At 36.8% G+C, this 17,533-nt stretch overlaps 1 protein-coding gene across 2 annotated transcripts in view; it reads right to left on the bottom strand.

Annotated features, from left to right (window-relative positions):
• Window positions 1-755: 755 nt before the first annotated feature.
• usp46 (ubiquitin specific peptidase 46) overlaps window positions 756-17,533 on the bottom strand; it is a 60,036-nt gene continuing 43,258 nt past the window's right edge. Inside the window, exons 8-10 of one of the 2 annotated variants that reach the window (XR_007958124.1) lie at window positions 16,301-16,379; window positions 14,833-14,984; window positions 756-11,090 (exon numbers count right to left, since the gene is read on the bottom strand). Coding sequence is in view for 1 of the 2 variants with exons in the window: in XM_052037893.1 (XP_051893853.1) it covers window positions 10,989-11,090; window positions 16,301-16,379 (181 nt within the window). In the remaining variant the exon portion in view is untranslated. The remainder of the gene's footprint in view (window positions 11,091-14,832; window positions 14,985-16,300; window positions 16,380-17,533) is intronic. The other variant, XM_052037893.1, reaches the window with a different exon arrangement.

The following is a 17,533-nucleotide window of genomic DNA, read 5'->3' as shown; positions in this document are numbered from 1 at the left end:
TGCTGTATATGATGTAAAAATATTGTCAAGTTTAATGAATTAACATTCCAGCCTAAAATTGAAAAGTGCTCTGTATTTCAAATTTGATCCAATGTCCCTTTTCATGCATAGAACCCAGCCATCAATATTCTATTTACTTTGTATCATTTCATTCTCCTGTTTATACCTTTTGCATTGCTGCTTCAAAGTTCTATTTGTTAAATTTCCCTCCCACTTAATCTGGCTGAGGTCCCATTTTAAATCTGAATTTCTGCACTATTAACAAACTCTTCCACTTGTTCTATTTTTGGCAGCAGCAAGTGGGAAAACACAGCCAATAAAATTTGTAACATACAAAGGAATCAAGGGGGGGGGGGGGGAGAGAAAGAGAAGGCATGTGTGGGAGAAAAGGAACAGTTATTGGAGAAGTTTTTTTTCTTTGATGCAAAAGATTAATAACTATTTTAAACATAAAAGCAAAATACTGTGAAATCAAAATGAACTTGGTAAATGCTGGAATTGATCAGGATGCTGGGCAACATCTTTGAAGAAAAACAGTTTCACTTTAGGTTGCCAAACTTTTCAGATTTGAGAAGGTACATACTTGCTTAGGAGGCATTTAGCGGAAGTTCATTAGGTTGCCTCATCCTTAATAATGAAATTAAAATGAAACCTGTGGGCATCATTAACTGCCATTTCTTAATGATATAATTTTTAAATTCTGGTACTTGATTGTAACATTCTATAGTGGGATCTGGAGAAAATAAAATCACACTTTATTGTTAGATTTTATTGAAGAAAATACAGATTATTAACAAATTCTATATACATCCACTGTCATGATCCCCATTTAATGAACACATTACATTTAAATCAAAGTGCACTGTGGGTACATATACATAGGTACAATAAAATGTAACATTTTCCCATTAGTTCATTCTTCCAAGCTAAGTGTTAAGCTTTTGGAAGTTTTACACATAACCTGCTTTTTGTTGATACATATTTATTTACTCAGTCTGATGCTGCTTTGACCAAATATAGTGATGGAACAAAGGAAGACACGAGGATTAGGAGAAATTATTCACTGCTTGCCAGGATTACAATATTGTTATTCTTATGTACATGTCTGCAGTGCAAAAATCTTGAATGCATAATTTATCCATTGGCGCTATATATTTTGAATGCCAATTTAAAATATTTAAATGTATACTTTCCAGAATGATCCCATAACTAAGATATTTTTATGTACCCACCAAACTTCATCTGATATGAGCAGTGTGTGTGTTATTTCACTACAGCAGATAACAATTTCAAACCAACATTAATATTTTGTTGTCATATGCACTAGGGGCTGTATGGAAAATAATCTTTTCCCCACACACATTCACTATTCTAGGTTTGGCACCTTTTAAATTTCTAACTGCAATTAATCTTTTACAGTAGCTTAGAATCCCTTAAGTGAACTGTTTGCATATAATCCTTTTAATATTGAAAAGAGTTTGCAGCTTTCATATACACATATCCATTTCTTATGCAGGTTACTGATTTCTGTGCATTTCTACTGTTTACATTGTCAATGAGAAATGTATAGCGCCACAGATACTGAACCTACACTGAAAACTCATTGCTTTCAAACAAAATGTCTCACAATATTACATTTGGCCAAAAAATGCTAGTTTCTTCACTTCAGAAGTTATGACAATGTAGGAAAAATATATTCAATGAAGCAGAGACAAATAGTACAGTGAAAATATTGATTCTGCAGCATTTATTTGTATCAAGGTGTGCAAACTAGGTCATAAAAAAGTACCTAAAATGTGCAATGAATGACATGTACGGGGGTGTGCTAATAAAAAAAATCATTAACTTTAGGTAATTGAAGTTATTTAATCTAATAGACATTGTCATCAGCCAATAAAAAAAAGATCAAATTTACATTTAGTTTGTTATTACAACATCATCAGCAATATTATAGATTGGACTAAAATGAGTACACACTAAAAAGGTACCTTGCTAGTAAAATGAGCAATTTGATGACTTTAGAAGATAAAGGTTGTCAAATGTTCTTCAGCACTAGAAAGGAGTCCAGTTTAAAAGCTGCAATGCATGTTGATTAGAAGGCAATATACAAGCCATGGCACCATTTATAGAAATTAGATTATTGCTAGTAGGGGTGCTGAAACAGTTACTGTATGTGCAGCACTGAACACTGTTCCCTCTGAGTGCAACTTGCCTTGTTTAATTTTTAAATTGCACTAGCCCATTTTTACATTGCAATCATTCTGAGTAAAGTTGCGAGGCTTGAAAAACTAGATACACAATAAGTACTAAAACCACCCACAATCTGAAGGGAAAAGCAGCTCAACAGAAATGTACATTGCGAAGACTAAACATTAACTGCACTGTGGGAGAAACATCTGGAATACAAGTGTTCACAAGTCCCAATTACCTTAAAGGAAATATTCTAGAAGGGAAGAGTTATAAGACAGACAGAAAATGAATTTGTTGAGTGAATGTGTTATTTCCAATAATTTAAAACAATTTCATGGACAAAAGTTTCTTGCTAAAGGGAAGGCAGTGAATTCAGAAGGATGAATATATAGACCGACAAGTGCAAAAACCAAGACTGATTCAGTGAGGTCAAGTAATTAATCAGTAGCTGTAAGGAACAGTATACTAAACATGATATGATCATAAACACAAGCACAAGTTTCCCTGTACAGATTGGACAGAGGTGTTTGTAAAAAATTTAACTATATCAAAACTTCAAAAAGGTAGTGGTCTGTGCTTTTTCCCCCCCCCCCCCCCCTCCTTTTCCTCACCATTTTTTGGTCGATCTGTGGACAGGCACATTAGCTACACGTAAAAGAGAGAAACTGCACACATGTGCAGGTGTTATTTATATTAAAATACCAAATGCCAAAATTAACTAATGCATCTCTCCACATTCCTCCATACAAATGCACAAAGCACCAATAGGCTATAAAATGAAAAGTTTGAAAAGGCAATTTAAATGATCCAAAGATCTGGGAGCTAGAAATAATTCTGTAATTTCATCCAAGACTGGGAGTAAACAATTTCCACAAATCCTTCTTCAACTTGTAATACAGTGCCCAATTTTGAATTAACTTCCTAGCTTATCTGGCTCTGTAAAGACTGCACAAATATACCAGAAATATTTTAGAGACAGATAAAGTGAAGGACTCTTGTAATTATTTTGCTATTCACAAGGTTGAAATGCAATATATTAATTGAAGTTATTGCCATATGCTGCCAAAATTTTGTGTCTTCTCCTTACTCCACATCCCTACCCAAACCCCACATTTACTCCCATGTATTGTAACTGGATATTTCAGCTGACCCCAAGACTTTTGGCAAATGCCATCAGCAATTTATAATATTTGTTACAACACAATTTTCTGGCAGGAAAATTTATAACATTGTTTAGGATTCAGCTTACCCTTAGTTCTCTCAGTACCTCACCAGAAAATAGCCCAATGCCCAAGGTTAGACTGTCCACTGGAGGAATGGTTTAAAACATTGTAATGGTTGATTTAACTAATACAAACTATTACACATTTAATTGAGTGAAATACACCCACAGATACTCTTACTTTACAGTCATACATACTCACATTGCTTAGACATTTCTTACCAATACACTGCAAGGTCACATCTGAATTCAACTGTTAATTCCAACTAGAGGTAACAAGTCTGTGAATGTTAATGTAAATATACACACAAAATCATTTGGGGTATTTTGTGTGAATTAAGAACAGAAAAAGTGGCTAGTTCTACAGAATACAAGTTAATACTCTTTCATCTCTAGATACAAATGTTTATTACAATGGGAGGGAGGAAGAGAAAATTAAAATCAGGAAGCCTGGACTCCTAAACCTAAAACACTAGTGCAGATTCATATCGAAGCACTTGTCAGTTTAAACTATATAATCAATACAATTAGATCGGTTGCCTTTCAAATAATACGAAGCAAAAAAAAAATTTTAGCTAATAATGCAGTTAAAAACAAAACACTACTCTGGCAATGGTATACATGGTGAAGCTTCTTGCAATCCAATTTGCTCCACTTTGTGAAAAGCAAAATACTGCAGATGTTAGAAATATGAAATAGGAACAAATGCTAGGAATACTCTGCAGGTAAACTACAATTGTGTTAAAGTTTCATCAAAAATAGTAAAAAAGTTAGAAAACAAGCATATTGTAAAAGGCAAAGAAGGGGAGGATGACGAGAACAATAGGGAACTTCTGGGATTGAGGGAGTGAACAATACAAATGCTGTTAGTGCCACCTGAGAGAGGGTGGTGAAGGATTGTCGGTCATGGCTGATCTGTCTGGAGAAGCAAACAAAAGATGAATGAAGATAGGGGCAAGGGACAATGATGGAACAATGAGATACACAACACTGCAATTCCTAGAAATCTTATTTTAAAAAATGGTGGAAATATCCAGGTCAGGCAAACTCATTACCTTTCAGTTCTGACATGAACAACAAACAGTGGTTGTCAGAAGTTGTTGAATTCAATGTCAAGTCCCAAGGACTGTCACCCACCAGGTCAGAATACAATATATTGTTTCTCAAGTATGTTGAGCTTAGTTGGAATGGTCTAACAGGCCAAGGATGCCAAGGTCAGAGTGGGACCAAGAATTAAAGTGACAAGCATTTCTGCACACTGAATGGAGGTGTTCTGCAAAGAGGTCACCAATAGAGGCAAATACATTGCGAGCATAGAATGTAATTCATGAAATTGGAAGTAATAAAATTGAATTCTGTTTCAGATGAAAGGAATGTTTGGCCTCTTGGATGGTGGGAAGGGAAGAGATAAAAAGGTTGGAGTTGCAATTTCTGTGGTTGCATGATAAAGTGAAGTGAGAAAGTGAATGGGTTTTGGTTGAGATAGAAGAGTAACAGGGAATCATGAAGGGAACACTGCCTTTGGAATGTTGAAAGGCAAAGAGAAGCTTTGTCTGGTAGTGGTGTTTTGTTAAATGTGATGGGAATTATGGAGGATGATCTGTTGAATGTGATGTTGGTGGTGTGTAAAGTGAGAATACAGGGAACTGTAACTTGCTATGGATAGGTTACAGGTGGTGTAGGAAATAAATGCAGATGAGAGTCCTGCTAAACAAGATGAAGAAAGGCAAATCACAGCTGAAGGAAGAGAGAGATCTCAGAAGGATTGATGTGCAGAGTGGTGCATTGGAACAGATACAACACAGCCAGTGAAAGAGTGAGAATGGAATGACATTAGAGGCGACACAGTGAGAAATGATGTAGTCAAGATAGCCGTAGGAGTATGTCAGCTTGTAATGGATATTGGTTGCAAACCTCTCTTCTGAGATGAATGTAGAGAGGTCAAGAAAAGGGAAGAGCAGAGATGGACCACATGAAAGTGACAGTAAGGTGGTATTTGGTCGCAAAAGTAATGAAGCTTTCAAGTTCTGTACTAGAAGAGGATGCACCAATGCAGTAATCTATATGCTAGAAAAAGAGAGGTCCCAAAAAGGATCAAAACAAGACTTCTCCATTTATTGACGCTTCCTATTCTTGTACAGAACATGTAATTCAAGTTCGTAGACTGGCATAGCTATCTTGACTACACCTCTTCCCAGCCTACTTCCTGCAAGTACTCCATTCCATTCTCCCAGTTTCACCTGCTCCATCACACCTTCACTTCACTTCCCACACCAGTGTTTCAACACAACCTGCTTCATTTCTTCTCTCTACCCTTCTCCCACCATCGGGTAAATCCTTTCCTCCCCTTCAGCATTCTGAAAGAATTAATCCCTTTGTGACTCCCTGGTTCACTCCATCTCCACCAACACCAATTTCCTTCTCACAGCATCATCCCATGTAAACCTCAGGAGATGCAACTATGCCATTTTCCTTTTCTTCTTACCATCCAAACAATCTTTCCAGATGAAACAGTAATTCATTTGTGCATCCGAGTTAGAGCACAATTTAGTGATATTTTAATGCTCACTATGCAATCTTCCCTACATTTGAAAAACCAACTGGGTGACTGCTTTGCAGAAGATCTCTGTTCCATCTGCCAAGGTGACTCTCAGCTTCCAGATGCCTGCCATTTCACTCTGACCTCAGTCTTTAGTCTCTAAAAGCTTAAGGAACAGCATCTCATCTTCTGATTAGCCATGCTACAGCCCTTAGAACTCAATGAATTTGACAATTTCAGATAGCCAGCTTTTCCAGTTTGTCTCAGAACTGCTAATTCTAATGAAATTAACCTGTGATGTTAGTTGATAATCTGAAATTTTATCCCCCTCATTTAGCCACTGCAGTATTCTGTATCTCAGTTCCAGCATTGTTTTTTCCTCTCTATCCTTTGTTCTTATTTACCTCCTGTTTATGCCTCCTCCCAACAGTTTAGCTTTGATTAACAACTTTTCACCATCTCCTCTCAGCTGGTGCTACTGCCTTTATGCCATTTAATCTCTCCTGGTATTCACCCCATCATGGGCATTCTCATTATTCTATCAGTTCCACTTCTTTGCATTTCACTTTTCTCCCCCCAAGTTTGAATGAAAGGTCATCGACCAGAATCATCCACTGTTTCTCTCCGCCTATCCTGCTGAGTATTTCCAGCACTTCTTGTTTTTGCTCCACCTTTACTATGCATCTCCTTCAAATTTTATTCTCTCTGGAGGGGTTTAAAAAAAAATCTGCTTTACTGATTGATGTAAAATGCTATGATAAATGTTCACCATAAAATAATCTTTTTCAAAGATATGGGTTGTCACAGGTACAATTTCAGCAGTTATTTCCTGAAATAAGTGAATTTAAGTGTCTGAAGCTTTGGGTCCTGAATTTTTACAAAATCTTCCTGATTCCTTGCTATATGCTTGATGGAACCCCCACAGAAATACCATCAATTAGTGAAAGTGGCCATTTCTTCTCTTGAAGTGACACCAAGAGATTGGAAGAAATGCATGGGGGGTGGGGGGGGGGGGAAAAAAATCAGGGTTTCAATGTAATGACTGGCAAGGCAGAACAACTAAAAAGTAAGATCAACTATACTGAAGAATGGAAAAAGGTGTGCAGCCTTAAGCAGGCATATAACTGAAAAGACTTACAGTTAAGCTTACTCAATCCTTAATGAAAACCAAAAGACATTTCCTCTTTTATATCAGATCTAAATCAAGCAATGACTTTAATTCTAACATTATCCAATTAAAATGAAAATTCTGGTTTTCAATACACAGATGACAGTATCCTACATTAGCAAAAATAGCAGTTTTTCTGTACCTACAGTATTCTACAAATAGTCATGAGCTAAAGGGATACTTTTTATTGCATTAGATGAAGGGAAATACATTGTCCCCAACAGTGGGTGAGCTCTCTGCTATTCAAATGCCACAGGAATAACCTTGACTTAAATCATTGCCCTTTTGAACATGTTGACAACAGCCACAAATTTTTAGGAGATAATGAGATAGAGCTATTATGTAACAAATGACATCAACAAAAACATCACATTTCAAAAGGATTGCTATTATTATCTTTACACCTGTAAACTAATCTTTTCCATTGTAGATTTTAAAATGGAAACATCTGGTTAATAAAAAGGTGCCTATTAGAGAGGAAACCATGCCAAGCTGGATTTGTTTGGTCCTCTCAAAAGCTGCATACTTGAATGTATTCTGGGATTCACTAACATTTCTAGCCCTCTATCAGAAATTTTGTCTGTAGTAATTGGAATGGTTAAATGATGCTCAGTAAAATGGCAGAATGTTTCTATGACTGATTACTAAAACAAAAATGAAGATGCATTTGCCTAGATTTAGAAAAATGTACACTTAGATTAAAAAATTGCAAATTAACTCAATTTTTTTAAATAATTGAAAGAAGGGGAGACAATGTAACTGTGGAGTTGGAAGTTTAACCTGCAATGACAGAATTTACTGGAATCAATTGGACATAAAGTACAATATGGTACATTAGGTACACCAAAGCATACAAAAATATTACCAGGGTTTGAACTGAGGATAGATACAAAAAGAGAAAATGAGGCAACACTTTCTAATGGTATCTGATTTTTTTGGCAGTCAGTGATTTATCTATGCTTCTGAAAGTTTTTAAGAAGCAAGTGCTGCCAGCACATCCATGTTGCTTGCTGTTCATTTCCTCCTCCAAACTCAAACTTGCTTTTCAGACCTTCAAATGCTGAAAATTCACAGCCATTAGTCAACTCCCCAAAGACAACTCCATAGCAATGTTCCCCTGAAAGTTCCCTTGAGAATGAAAGACTTCACTACAGATAAGTCCTGGTTGAAGGTACATTACTGGGCAAGGATTTTCTGGATTAACACAAAAATCAAGAAAGTGACCACCTTAAATCTCTGGGAGCAACAAAAGGGAAAGGCATCTTTGAAGCAGTAGTAGTATGATCTGATAATCTCCATCCTTTAACAAGGAAATACTCATCTGTGGACCATCAGTTGCATGCTGAGATTATGGCCTAATATTTAGGCCAAATATGTTAAGCTAAGGTAAACTGAAAAGAAACAATACAGTTCATCAGGGCAAAGATAAAGTGGTCTAAACTATGCCTTTTTTTTAAATGTTAAATTCCAAATAGGATAGGTGGGCTGAAAAATGTTCACTGTATTCCTGATGGAGAATGTTGACTTTGGAGATTCAATCTGGGACAGTTAGGAAGGTTCCAGAATTTAGAATCAAAACAAATTGTGAATTTAACTTCCTAAAATTATGCCCATCTAATCAACACTTCAGAACTATGAATAAATCCCAGCAGTTTTGGGAAACAGCAGACCAGGAGGCTTAGCCAATCTTAATAAGGACTTTGTAATTCCTCTCAACTCCAATGCTGGAAGAAACATGGCCTTGGTAACTTGTATAAACCCTGCACTGCATTCAGATAAGCATTTCATATCAAGGAGATTGCTTTAAGAAATCCATTAGGTAGGTTCCAAGGGGATCAATTTTTAGATGACTTGATCTCCCTGTATTTTTGGACTTCCATTAACGTAATTAACTAATGTGATCTGCGTACATGGAGGATCAACAGAAGTAATTTTTATCTCCATGCTTTTAAACTGATTGCAAATTAAATGGTCAAGCAGACCATTTTATTGAGCTGAGAACACTTTTTATAAAAATAGTGCAACATTCCTAGGTTATATAAACAAGTGCTACGGATGCTGGTCATTAGTAAGAAGCAACTATACAAAACCAATTTCAAAAGTGGAAAGTCACAAATTGAAACCTAGTACAATTTGATCACCACAAAAACTCATGAGTTGGACTGCAGCAAATTGACCACAATATTCACTTCAAACTAGACTGAAACCATATTTGTCAGAACTTTTGTAAAGGCAAGTAACTGCAGAGTTTAGATAAATAAGCACAAAATGTCTGTGTACAGACTGTATTAATAGCTATTATTTCAATAATGTAAATGACCAAATCAGTGATTTTTGAAAGGGTCAGAAGCAGGAAGATATGACATACATTTAAAATTTTGTGCAGGTGGTACAGATATGTCAATAGCACATCAGTCTGATGTAGACTATGGATTGGAACAAAGAATTTTAATATAGAAACAAACAAAAGTAAATATTTTGTAAAGGTTTAAAAGAATCAAAGTGAGATGAATCTTAAAGATGCAGACAGGAAGTATTAATCAAGTAACATTTTTAACTAGAAGAAGCCCTTTCATTTCACTGGCACTTGATAAATCAAATTTATCAATTTAATCTAAAATGAAAGGAAATAGGCCAAGAGATAATATATTCTTTTAAACCGATACATTCAATCAAGCACCATCAATCTAGTTTCAGTTTTGCTCCTAACCATTTATCATCAATGTTTTTGTTTTGATCCTTTGTGAAGTTATTTCTATCCATTCCAGATGTCTACTCAATTTGCCAAAGACATTTTCTTTGTCATACCTTGGCCTCTAATGTCAAACCAATCCATTGCTAATATATTTATTGTATTCTCATAGATATGATTAAGTAGTAACACTAGATTACATCACAAAAAGTCATATAATACATTTGATTGTTAGCAACAATCAATGTGGTCCAGCTATATTAGATAATAGCTACGTGATCTAGGTATATCGGGAAGCCATTTAAAATAAAGCCTAAACCATCAGACTATTAAAAATCATACTGCACCATTTAAAAATGACTTTTGATAAGGTTCAAATTCCGCTTGTAAACTATTTCATTGCACATCAGAATAAAATAATAGTTCATGGTTTGTTCCCATTCTCTTGACCTTTCAGCAGATAGGACCTTTTTCACATGCAAAATACAGAAACCATTCAGCTGTATGAAAAAACTAAATGATCAAACTAAGTTTCATTTTCTCTGACATACACCTGCTATACATTAGAATGGCATGAAAAGGGTTTTTAAAAACAAATCACATTATGAAGCAATAAGCAATGATTTTTGCAATTACATTGGGAGAAAAAAAAATCAACCAAAATACAATCAATTTCTTTCTACAGTCCAGTGAATCAACAGTCATTTTGGATCAGGCAAACTTGCATTTCAGCAGGATTTAGAGGTAATTTATCTTTGTTTTTCCCCATTTTCCTCTAAAATCCAGGTCTAATGTTAGTAAAAATAAACAAATGTTTGGGCTCAGCAAGGAAAGTACACCTCAGTGGGGGGAAAAAAATGGGACACTGCCATATCTATTGGTTTACTTAATTTTTTTTTAGAAAGAAAGTCTTGCATGCATACTTGCGTTACCTTTGTTAGTATTTTGACTGGATGTTCCCTTGTCAAAACTACTGACTTGCATCTCCCATAAGATCATATATTTGCCATTAACCTACAAATGCCTGGAGTATGATCATAAGCCCTATTCCGACGCCCTGAACAAAAGGCCCTAAAAAGGACAATGAATGCCCTAATAATTGGATGGCAATGGCCTGATCTTCTTTGAGCAAGTTAAATATTTATCCTTCTGATTATTTAGGCCAGTGTTTTACATGTTACTCTCTTGATTGATAAAATAAAATATATCCCGACTCTGAGTTTTTTGAAATGTCTGAAGTCAAACCGTAGAATTCTTCAATAGCTTGAGCATCAATTTTCTGTAAAAGAAATAGAGTTCTTTAGCAATTTTAGAATTACAAATATAAGCAAATACAAATTCAAATTAGTAATGTAATGTTTTAACCTTGAGAATTTTCAAACCGCATATCTAGTTGCTTCTTCCAAATATCTGCATTGGCCAATTTCTGCTTAATTGGCAAATCACAATCTTAACATCATTTTGAAAATTTGGGTCAGCTTTGATCACATCAGCCAAATATTTTGCTTTCCAATGAACTACAGTTACACTTAGATTGGGCACCTGTAAATCTATTATTAGATAAAAATAATTCATTATATCCTGATTTATACTTTTGTTTGAAAACTTGTTAACTCCCAGAACATTGCAGTCTTAAACATTTGATCTTCTGGTTAATATCAGCATTCCAAAGTGTACCCATAATACTCAAGCAAATCATCTTTTCACATTACATTTTCCATATTATCCCAGACCTGGGTCACCAGTTGCTTATCACTTTATCAGAGTTAATAGAGAATTGCTTTAAAAATTCAATGGCAGATGGGGATGCTTATACAATCCACCAAATCTCCACCATTTGTGCCCACAGTCTAAAATACGGATAGATGTGATTGATGTTGGTTATGCTCTCTGCCATCCATCTTAAGATTGAAGCAGCAGCATCACAAGATTGTTTCCTCTTGAACCCATTACCTTTCCCTCTGCTCAGGGCATGCATTCCTGCATGTTGCGGATATGGAAGTTAGGGCCAATGGCAATTTATTAACAAGTGAGATTTGCTTTAAATCTTCAAATAAAATAGTCTAATCTCCTCAGTTCTTGAAGGGAGAGGAAGATGCTGCTTCATTACTTGAGGCATTCCATCTCACGTACCCCCTTTCAATGACCTTCAGATGGAGTAAATACCATAAGGTTGTGATAAATCACATCAATGCCTACCCGCTCTATGCAAATTATTTGACCCGTAGATTTCAGAAGCTGGATCAACACCAAGGCGGATTGACAGCCAGTAGTCTCACTTCAATGCATTTCCAGCAGACAGTGTACGTATTTAATTCAGAGTTTAACAAAATTAGTTTCCTAGCGCAACTGCAAAATCTGCAATTGGCTTAGGAAAAGCAATTAAATATTCCTTGATTTAAAAGCAAATGTTGGGACACAGGGAAAAGGTTGAGGTATTTATAATAATTATAGATGTTGTAGCATTAGTGCACAAGGATTTAATACAGAATAAATACAAACAGAATCTTTTTGGATTGAACTAAATAATACCAAGAGAGCAAACACATTATGCAAGGTACATAATAGGCCACCAAACAGTGGAAATGAAATCAAGAATGACATCTATGAATTAGTTAGAAGGGCGTACATAAATAACTAAGTAATAATTAGAGGATTTCAAAAACATGGCAAGTGAGGAACTATGGCAAGTGAGGAACTATGGCAAGTGAGGAACTATGGCAAGTGAGGAACTATGGCAAGTGAGGAACTATGGCAAGTGAGGAACTATGGCAAGTGAGGAACTATGGCAAGTGAGGAACTATGGCAAGTGAGGAACTATGGCAAGTGAGGAACTATGGCAAGTGAGGAACTATGGCAAGTGAGGAACTATGGCAAGTGAGGAACTATGGCAAGTGAGGAACTATGGCAAGTGAGGAACTATGGCAAGTGAGGAACTATGGCAAGTGAGGAACTATGGCAAGTGAGGAACTATGGCAAGTGAGGAACTATGGCAAGTGAGGAACTATGGCAAGTGAGGAACTATGGCAAGTGAGGAACTATGGCAAGTGAGGAACTATGGCAAGTGAGGAACTATGGCAAGTGAGGAACTATGGCAAGTGAGGAACTATGGCAAGTGAGGAACTATGGCAAGTGAGGAAACTATGGCAAGTGAGGAACTATGGCAAGTGAGGAACTATGGCAAGTGAGGAACTATGGCAAGTGAGGAACTATGGCAAGTGAGGAACTATGGCAAGTGAGGAACTATGGCAAGTGAGGAACTATGGCAAGTGAGGAACTATGGCAAGTGAGGAACTATGGCAAGTGAGGAACTATGGCAAGTGAGGAACTATGGCAAGTGAGGAACTATGGCAAGTGAGGAACTATGGCAAGTGAGGAACTATGGCAAGTGAGGAACTATGGCAAGTGAGGAACTATGGCAAGTGAGGAACTATGGCAAGTGAGGAACTATGGCAAGTGAGGAACTATGGCAAGTGAGGAACTATGGCAAGTGAGGAACTATGGCAAGTGAGGAACTATGGCAAGTGAGGAACTATGGCAAGTGAGGAACTATGGCAAGTGAGGAACTATGGCAAGTGAGGAACTATTTGAGAAAAAGGTAACCACAATCTAAACTGGTTCAGTAGAAGAGGAGGAAAGAGAAAAAGAAAAAGCTGACACATGTACTTAGTTGGAAAAATAAGTTTAGATATAGATGATCAGAAAAATCGTAAATGGAAATTAATCCAGAGAACTGAAGTAAATGCATTTGGGAATACGGAAACTGAAAATGCTAAAAAAGCAGAGTTGGCTAGACACCATCTATGGAAAGTGTAAGTTAATATTTCAGGTCTGGGACTGTTCATCAGACCTTCAATTTCCACAGATGCTATCAGACCTGCTGAGTTTTTACCCAGCATTGTTTTTATTTCAGATTTCCAGCATCTGCAGTTTTTTTAAAATTTTCATTTACTGTGGAATGCATTTGGGGAGATGCAAAGAGGCAAGTGAACATACAATGGGGAGGATATTGCATGCTGTGGACCTTGGTGTGTATGACCACAGATCCTTGCAGGTCAGTAAAAAGGTAGTTAAAAAGCCATACATGCAAAAGGTAGTTAAAAAGCCATTATTGGCCAAGGCACAGAATACAAGGGTAGGGAGATTATTCTGGACAAGTACATAACAACAGACTGCAGTTTGAGTACTACTCATAGTTCTGGTCACAATTTTTCAGAAAAGACAAAGTGCAAAAAGAGTGCAGAGGAGATCTGTGAATAATGTTGCTGGGACTGCAAAATTATACCAGAGAAATTTTACAGGATGCCTCACAAAATATTTGACTGACATGAGATCTGAAGGAGGAAATAAGTAGCAGAGCTAAACAAGGTTAAACCCACATTTCAAACTCAAACCACACAACTGAGTGAATCCAGCCTTGTTCCCATGCAACATGCAACAGTGATTTCTTAATAATGATCCGGCATATTCACTCAGAGAGAGATCATTTGGACTAGAGTTAGATGCACAATTGGCATGTTTGATCATTATTGAGACACCACTAGGAGTGCATATTGTTGCACAAGGACAGGATCAAGATTAGTTGCACGCCTATCTTCTTCCACTTCCATCACGGACAAGTAGTCTACTTGGTCAATATTAATACTTTAATCGGTAAAGCTCATCTATGAATACTGGCAACAGAGGTGAGGTAGCCCACGGTGCCTGTGGAAATGTACAACACCACCTTCAATACAAATGGAGGGAAGGGAAAAGTTAAAAAGAAAGAGAAAAATGTATTTATATGGCACCTTCACTGTATTCTGGATGTCCCAAAGTGCATCAAAACCAATTAATTTGTTTCAAAATGCAGTGTCGATTTTATGTATGCAAATACTGCAGCCAATTTATGTACTTCAGGGTCACAAAGGACTAGCTAATCTGTTTTAGTGATGTTGGTTGAGGGGTTACTTTTGGCCTGAACTCTTGGGGAACACCCCTGCTCTTCTTCAAATAGAGCTATGGGATCTTTTACATCTCACCTGTGTGATGGCACCTCCGACAATGCAGCACTCCCTCAGTACTGCACTGAAGTGTCAGCCTAGATTATGTACTGCAGTGGGTCCTGAATCCACCAGCTTCTGACTCAGGAGGTGAACGAGCTACCAGTGAGCCAAGCTGACACTTGAAAGCTCTAAAGAAGAAGATAGTTAATAGATGGGTAGCAGTAAACACTAAGCGTTCCCACTCCCCCAGGATTAATCCTAGGTCCCATCATATTCAAATGAATAAATATTGACTGAAGATATTGTAAATAAAAAAGCTTTTGGATATTAAATTAGGCAGAAAGCAAGATGTTCTGAGGAGACAGATGCAACCAGCTGAAACTTAGACACCGCTCATAATTTCAGCATCCTATCCAACAACCTCTTCATCACACATACTTGTCTACTTCTAACTGAACTTTATTTCACAAATCCTGCTCATCCATTATTAACATTCTTGCTGAGCTACATAAGTTTGCAGTTCCTTAATGCGTCCCATTCAAGGTTTTCGCCAGAGTTGAAATCATAGACATGCTACTCTGATTATTAAACATTTGCAATCTCATAAATGCCACACTACTCCTCCACTCTAGCAGTTCAATCCAGAGATTTCTCATTTCCTCCAATGCCAGATTCTTATTCATTACCCCACACCCCTTAAATTTATATTGGCAGTCAAATCATCAACCACTAGATTCCATACTCAAATCTACTCCCGTAACCTCTCTAACTTTCTCACCTCCTTTAAGACCCTTCGTAAAACCAAATTCTTTGATCAAATCTTTAGTGATGCACTCCAAATAGTTCATCTTATTCCATGTACGTTTTTCTCTGATTGTGTTTTTGAGGTGCCTTGGGACATATTTCCAAGTTAATTTTATAAATGAAAGTTATTATTGTTACTATAGCCCATTTGCACACAATTAACTCTGTGTCCCCAGAAAGACATCTGAATTTTGCAAAATCTACCATAAGGCCAAAAACAAAAATAGCCAACTACTATGCTTGCTGTGAAAGAAAATAAAATAGCATGTATTTCAGCTTGTCTTTTATCCCCGAATCCTCTGGTAGCGATTTTGGGAGTACTGACACAGAAGTGGGAGATGGCTGACTGTCCACCTGGACTGAAATCCTTCAGGGGAGGGGGGTAAATTTTCTTTTGTACTGCCTGGGTGTACATTGTCACCCAAGTAGAATGCAGAGGGGGAAAAAAGTGGCTAGGGAAATTTCATACTCTTATGCAAGCATCCACACCCCTCACAAGCAAAATTTTTCTAGTATTACTTTAGGAGACAGGGAGTGTGTAGAAAAATAAAATCAGACCAGATCCGTTATGAGTGTACAATCTACATCACCCAATTTTCCACTCTGTGCATCAGCCATGCAATACAATCAACAATCTACCCCATTCCTGCCCTTTTATAATGTACAATTTTATACAAGTATTAATATTTACCAGACTGACCTCAACAATATCATCGTCAAACAAAAGCCAGAAGCCATGACTTTTCACAATAGTTATGTAGTGTCCACGGTTAGGACCACTGAAAAAGGGAGAAAAAAAAATTAGCATCTCTCACAAGCATAAGTAAACAAACATTGTGCAATAATTCTCCAAATCAATGCTTTATTAGTTCTTTATCTCAGACATCTTGGAAACTGCTCAATTACTCAGATTAAAATAGTAAAAACAGACACTTAACACAGTGACTTTCCCTTGTAAATCCGATTATATATTCTTCTGTATTTTCCATAGCTTATTTCCTGTCCTATTTCCCATTTCTATTTCATAATTTTCTAAAGATTTCTTCTCTCCCCATTGCCGCTTGGCTTTCAAAGTCACTCTCAATTTAAACCCATTTTTATATTGCCTGTGCAAATCTCTTTCTGGTCCCATTTAATCTTTAGTGCTTCAGTCAAGCAGAAAACCAGATTATGTACTGCAGCAAGCAAATCCTCTTCTACACAGTTATAGGAAGTAGTCCTAATGGATGAAAGACAAAATTTTAAGTAATGCTATTCACTAGGAATTGCCAGGAAGGAAAAAAGTCTCTGGTCAATACTGAAATCTCAAAATTAACTGATAATAGAAACTAGCTAGATGCTCAGAAATCAACTTTAAATTGTCCCTTATAATAGGCAGACTGGGCAGCAGGGCAGACAGGAAATGCAGTAACTTTTATTACTGAGCAGCTGAGGTGAAAATTTACAAGCATATACTAGCTCTACTGAGATACATGGAGTTAGTGCAAATGTAGGCCTTTCATTACTTCATATGCAGATTATGCCTAGGTATTGAGGTCATATCAGCAAATTGAGCAGACGATGTAATTTCCTTAAGTCTGGTGGTGCGTGCTTCAGTCTGGTGGTTCTACCCCACTGTGATAAGACTATTGAACGGTTTCCTTATACAATGAGATGGACTATGACCTCACAATCTACCTTGTTGTGACCTTGCACCTTATTGCACTGCACTTTCTCTGTAGCTGTGACACTTTACTCTGTACTGTTATTGTTTTTACCTGCACTACATCAATGGACTCTGTACTAACTCAGTGTAACTGCACTGTGTAATGAATTGACCTGTACGATCGGTTTTGTAAGACAAGCTTTTCACTGCACCTCCGTACAAGTGACAATAATAAACCAATAGCAATAGTTTCCAAGTCTCCATTGATAGGAAATAATTAACCTTTTG

Source organism: Pristis pectinata, chromosome 2 (genome assembly GCF_009764475.1).
Source record: "Pristis pectinata isolate sPriPec2 chromosome 2, sPriPec2.1.pri, whole genome shotgun sequence".
NCBI lineage: Eukaryota > Metazoa > Chordata > Chondrichthyes > Rhinopristiformes > Pristidae > Pristis > Pristis pectinata.
This window is presented reverse-complemented; position numbering and strand designations above follow the sequence as displayed.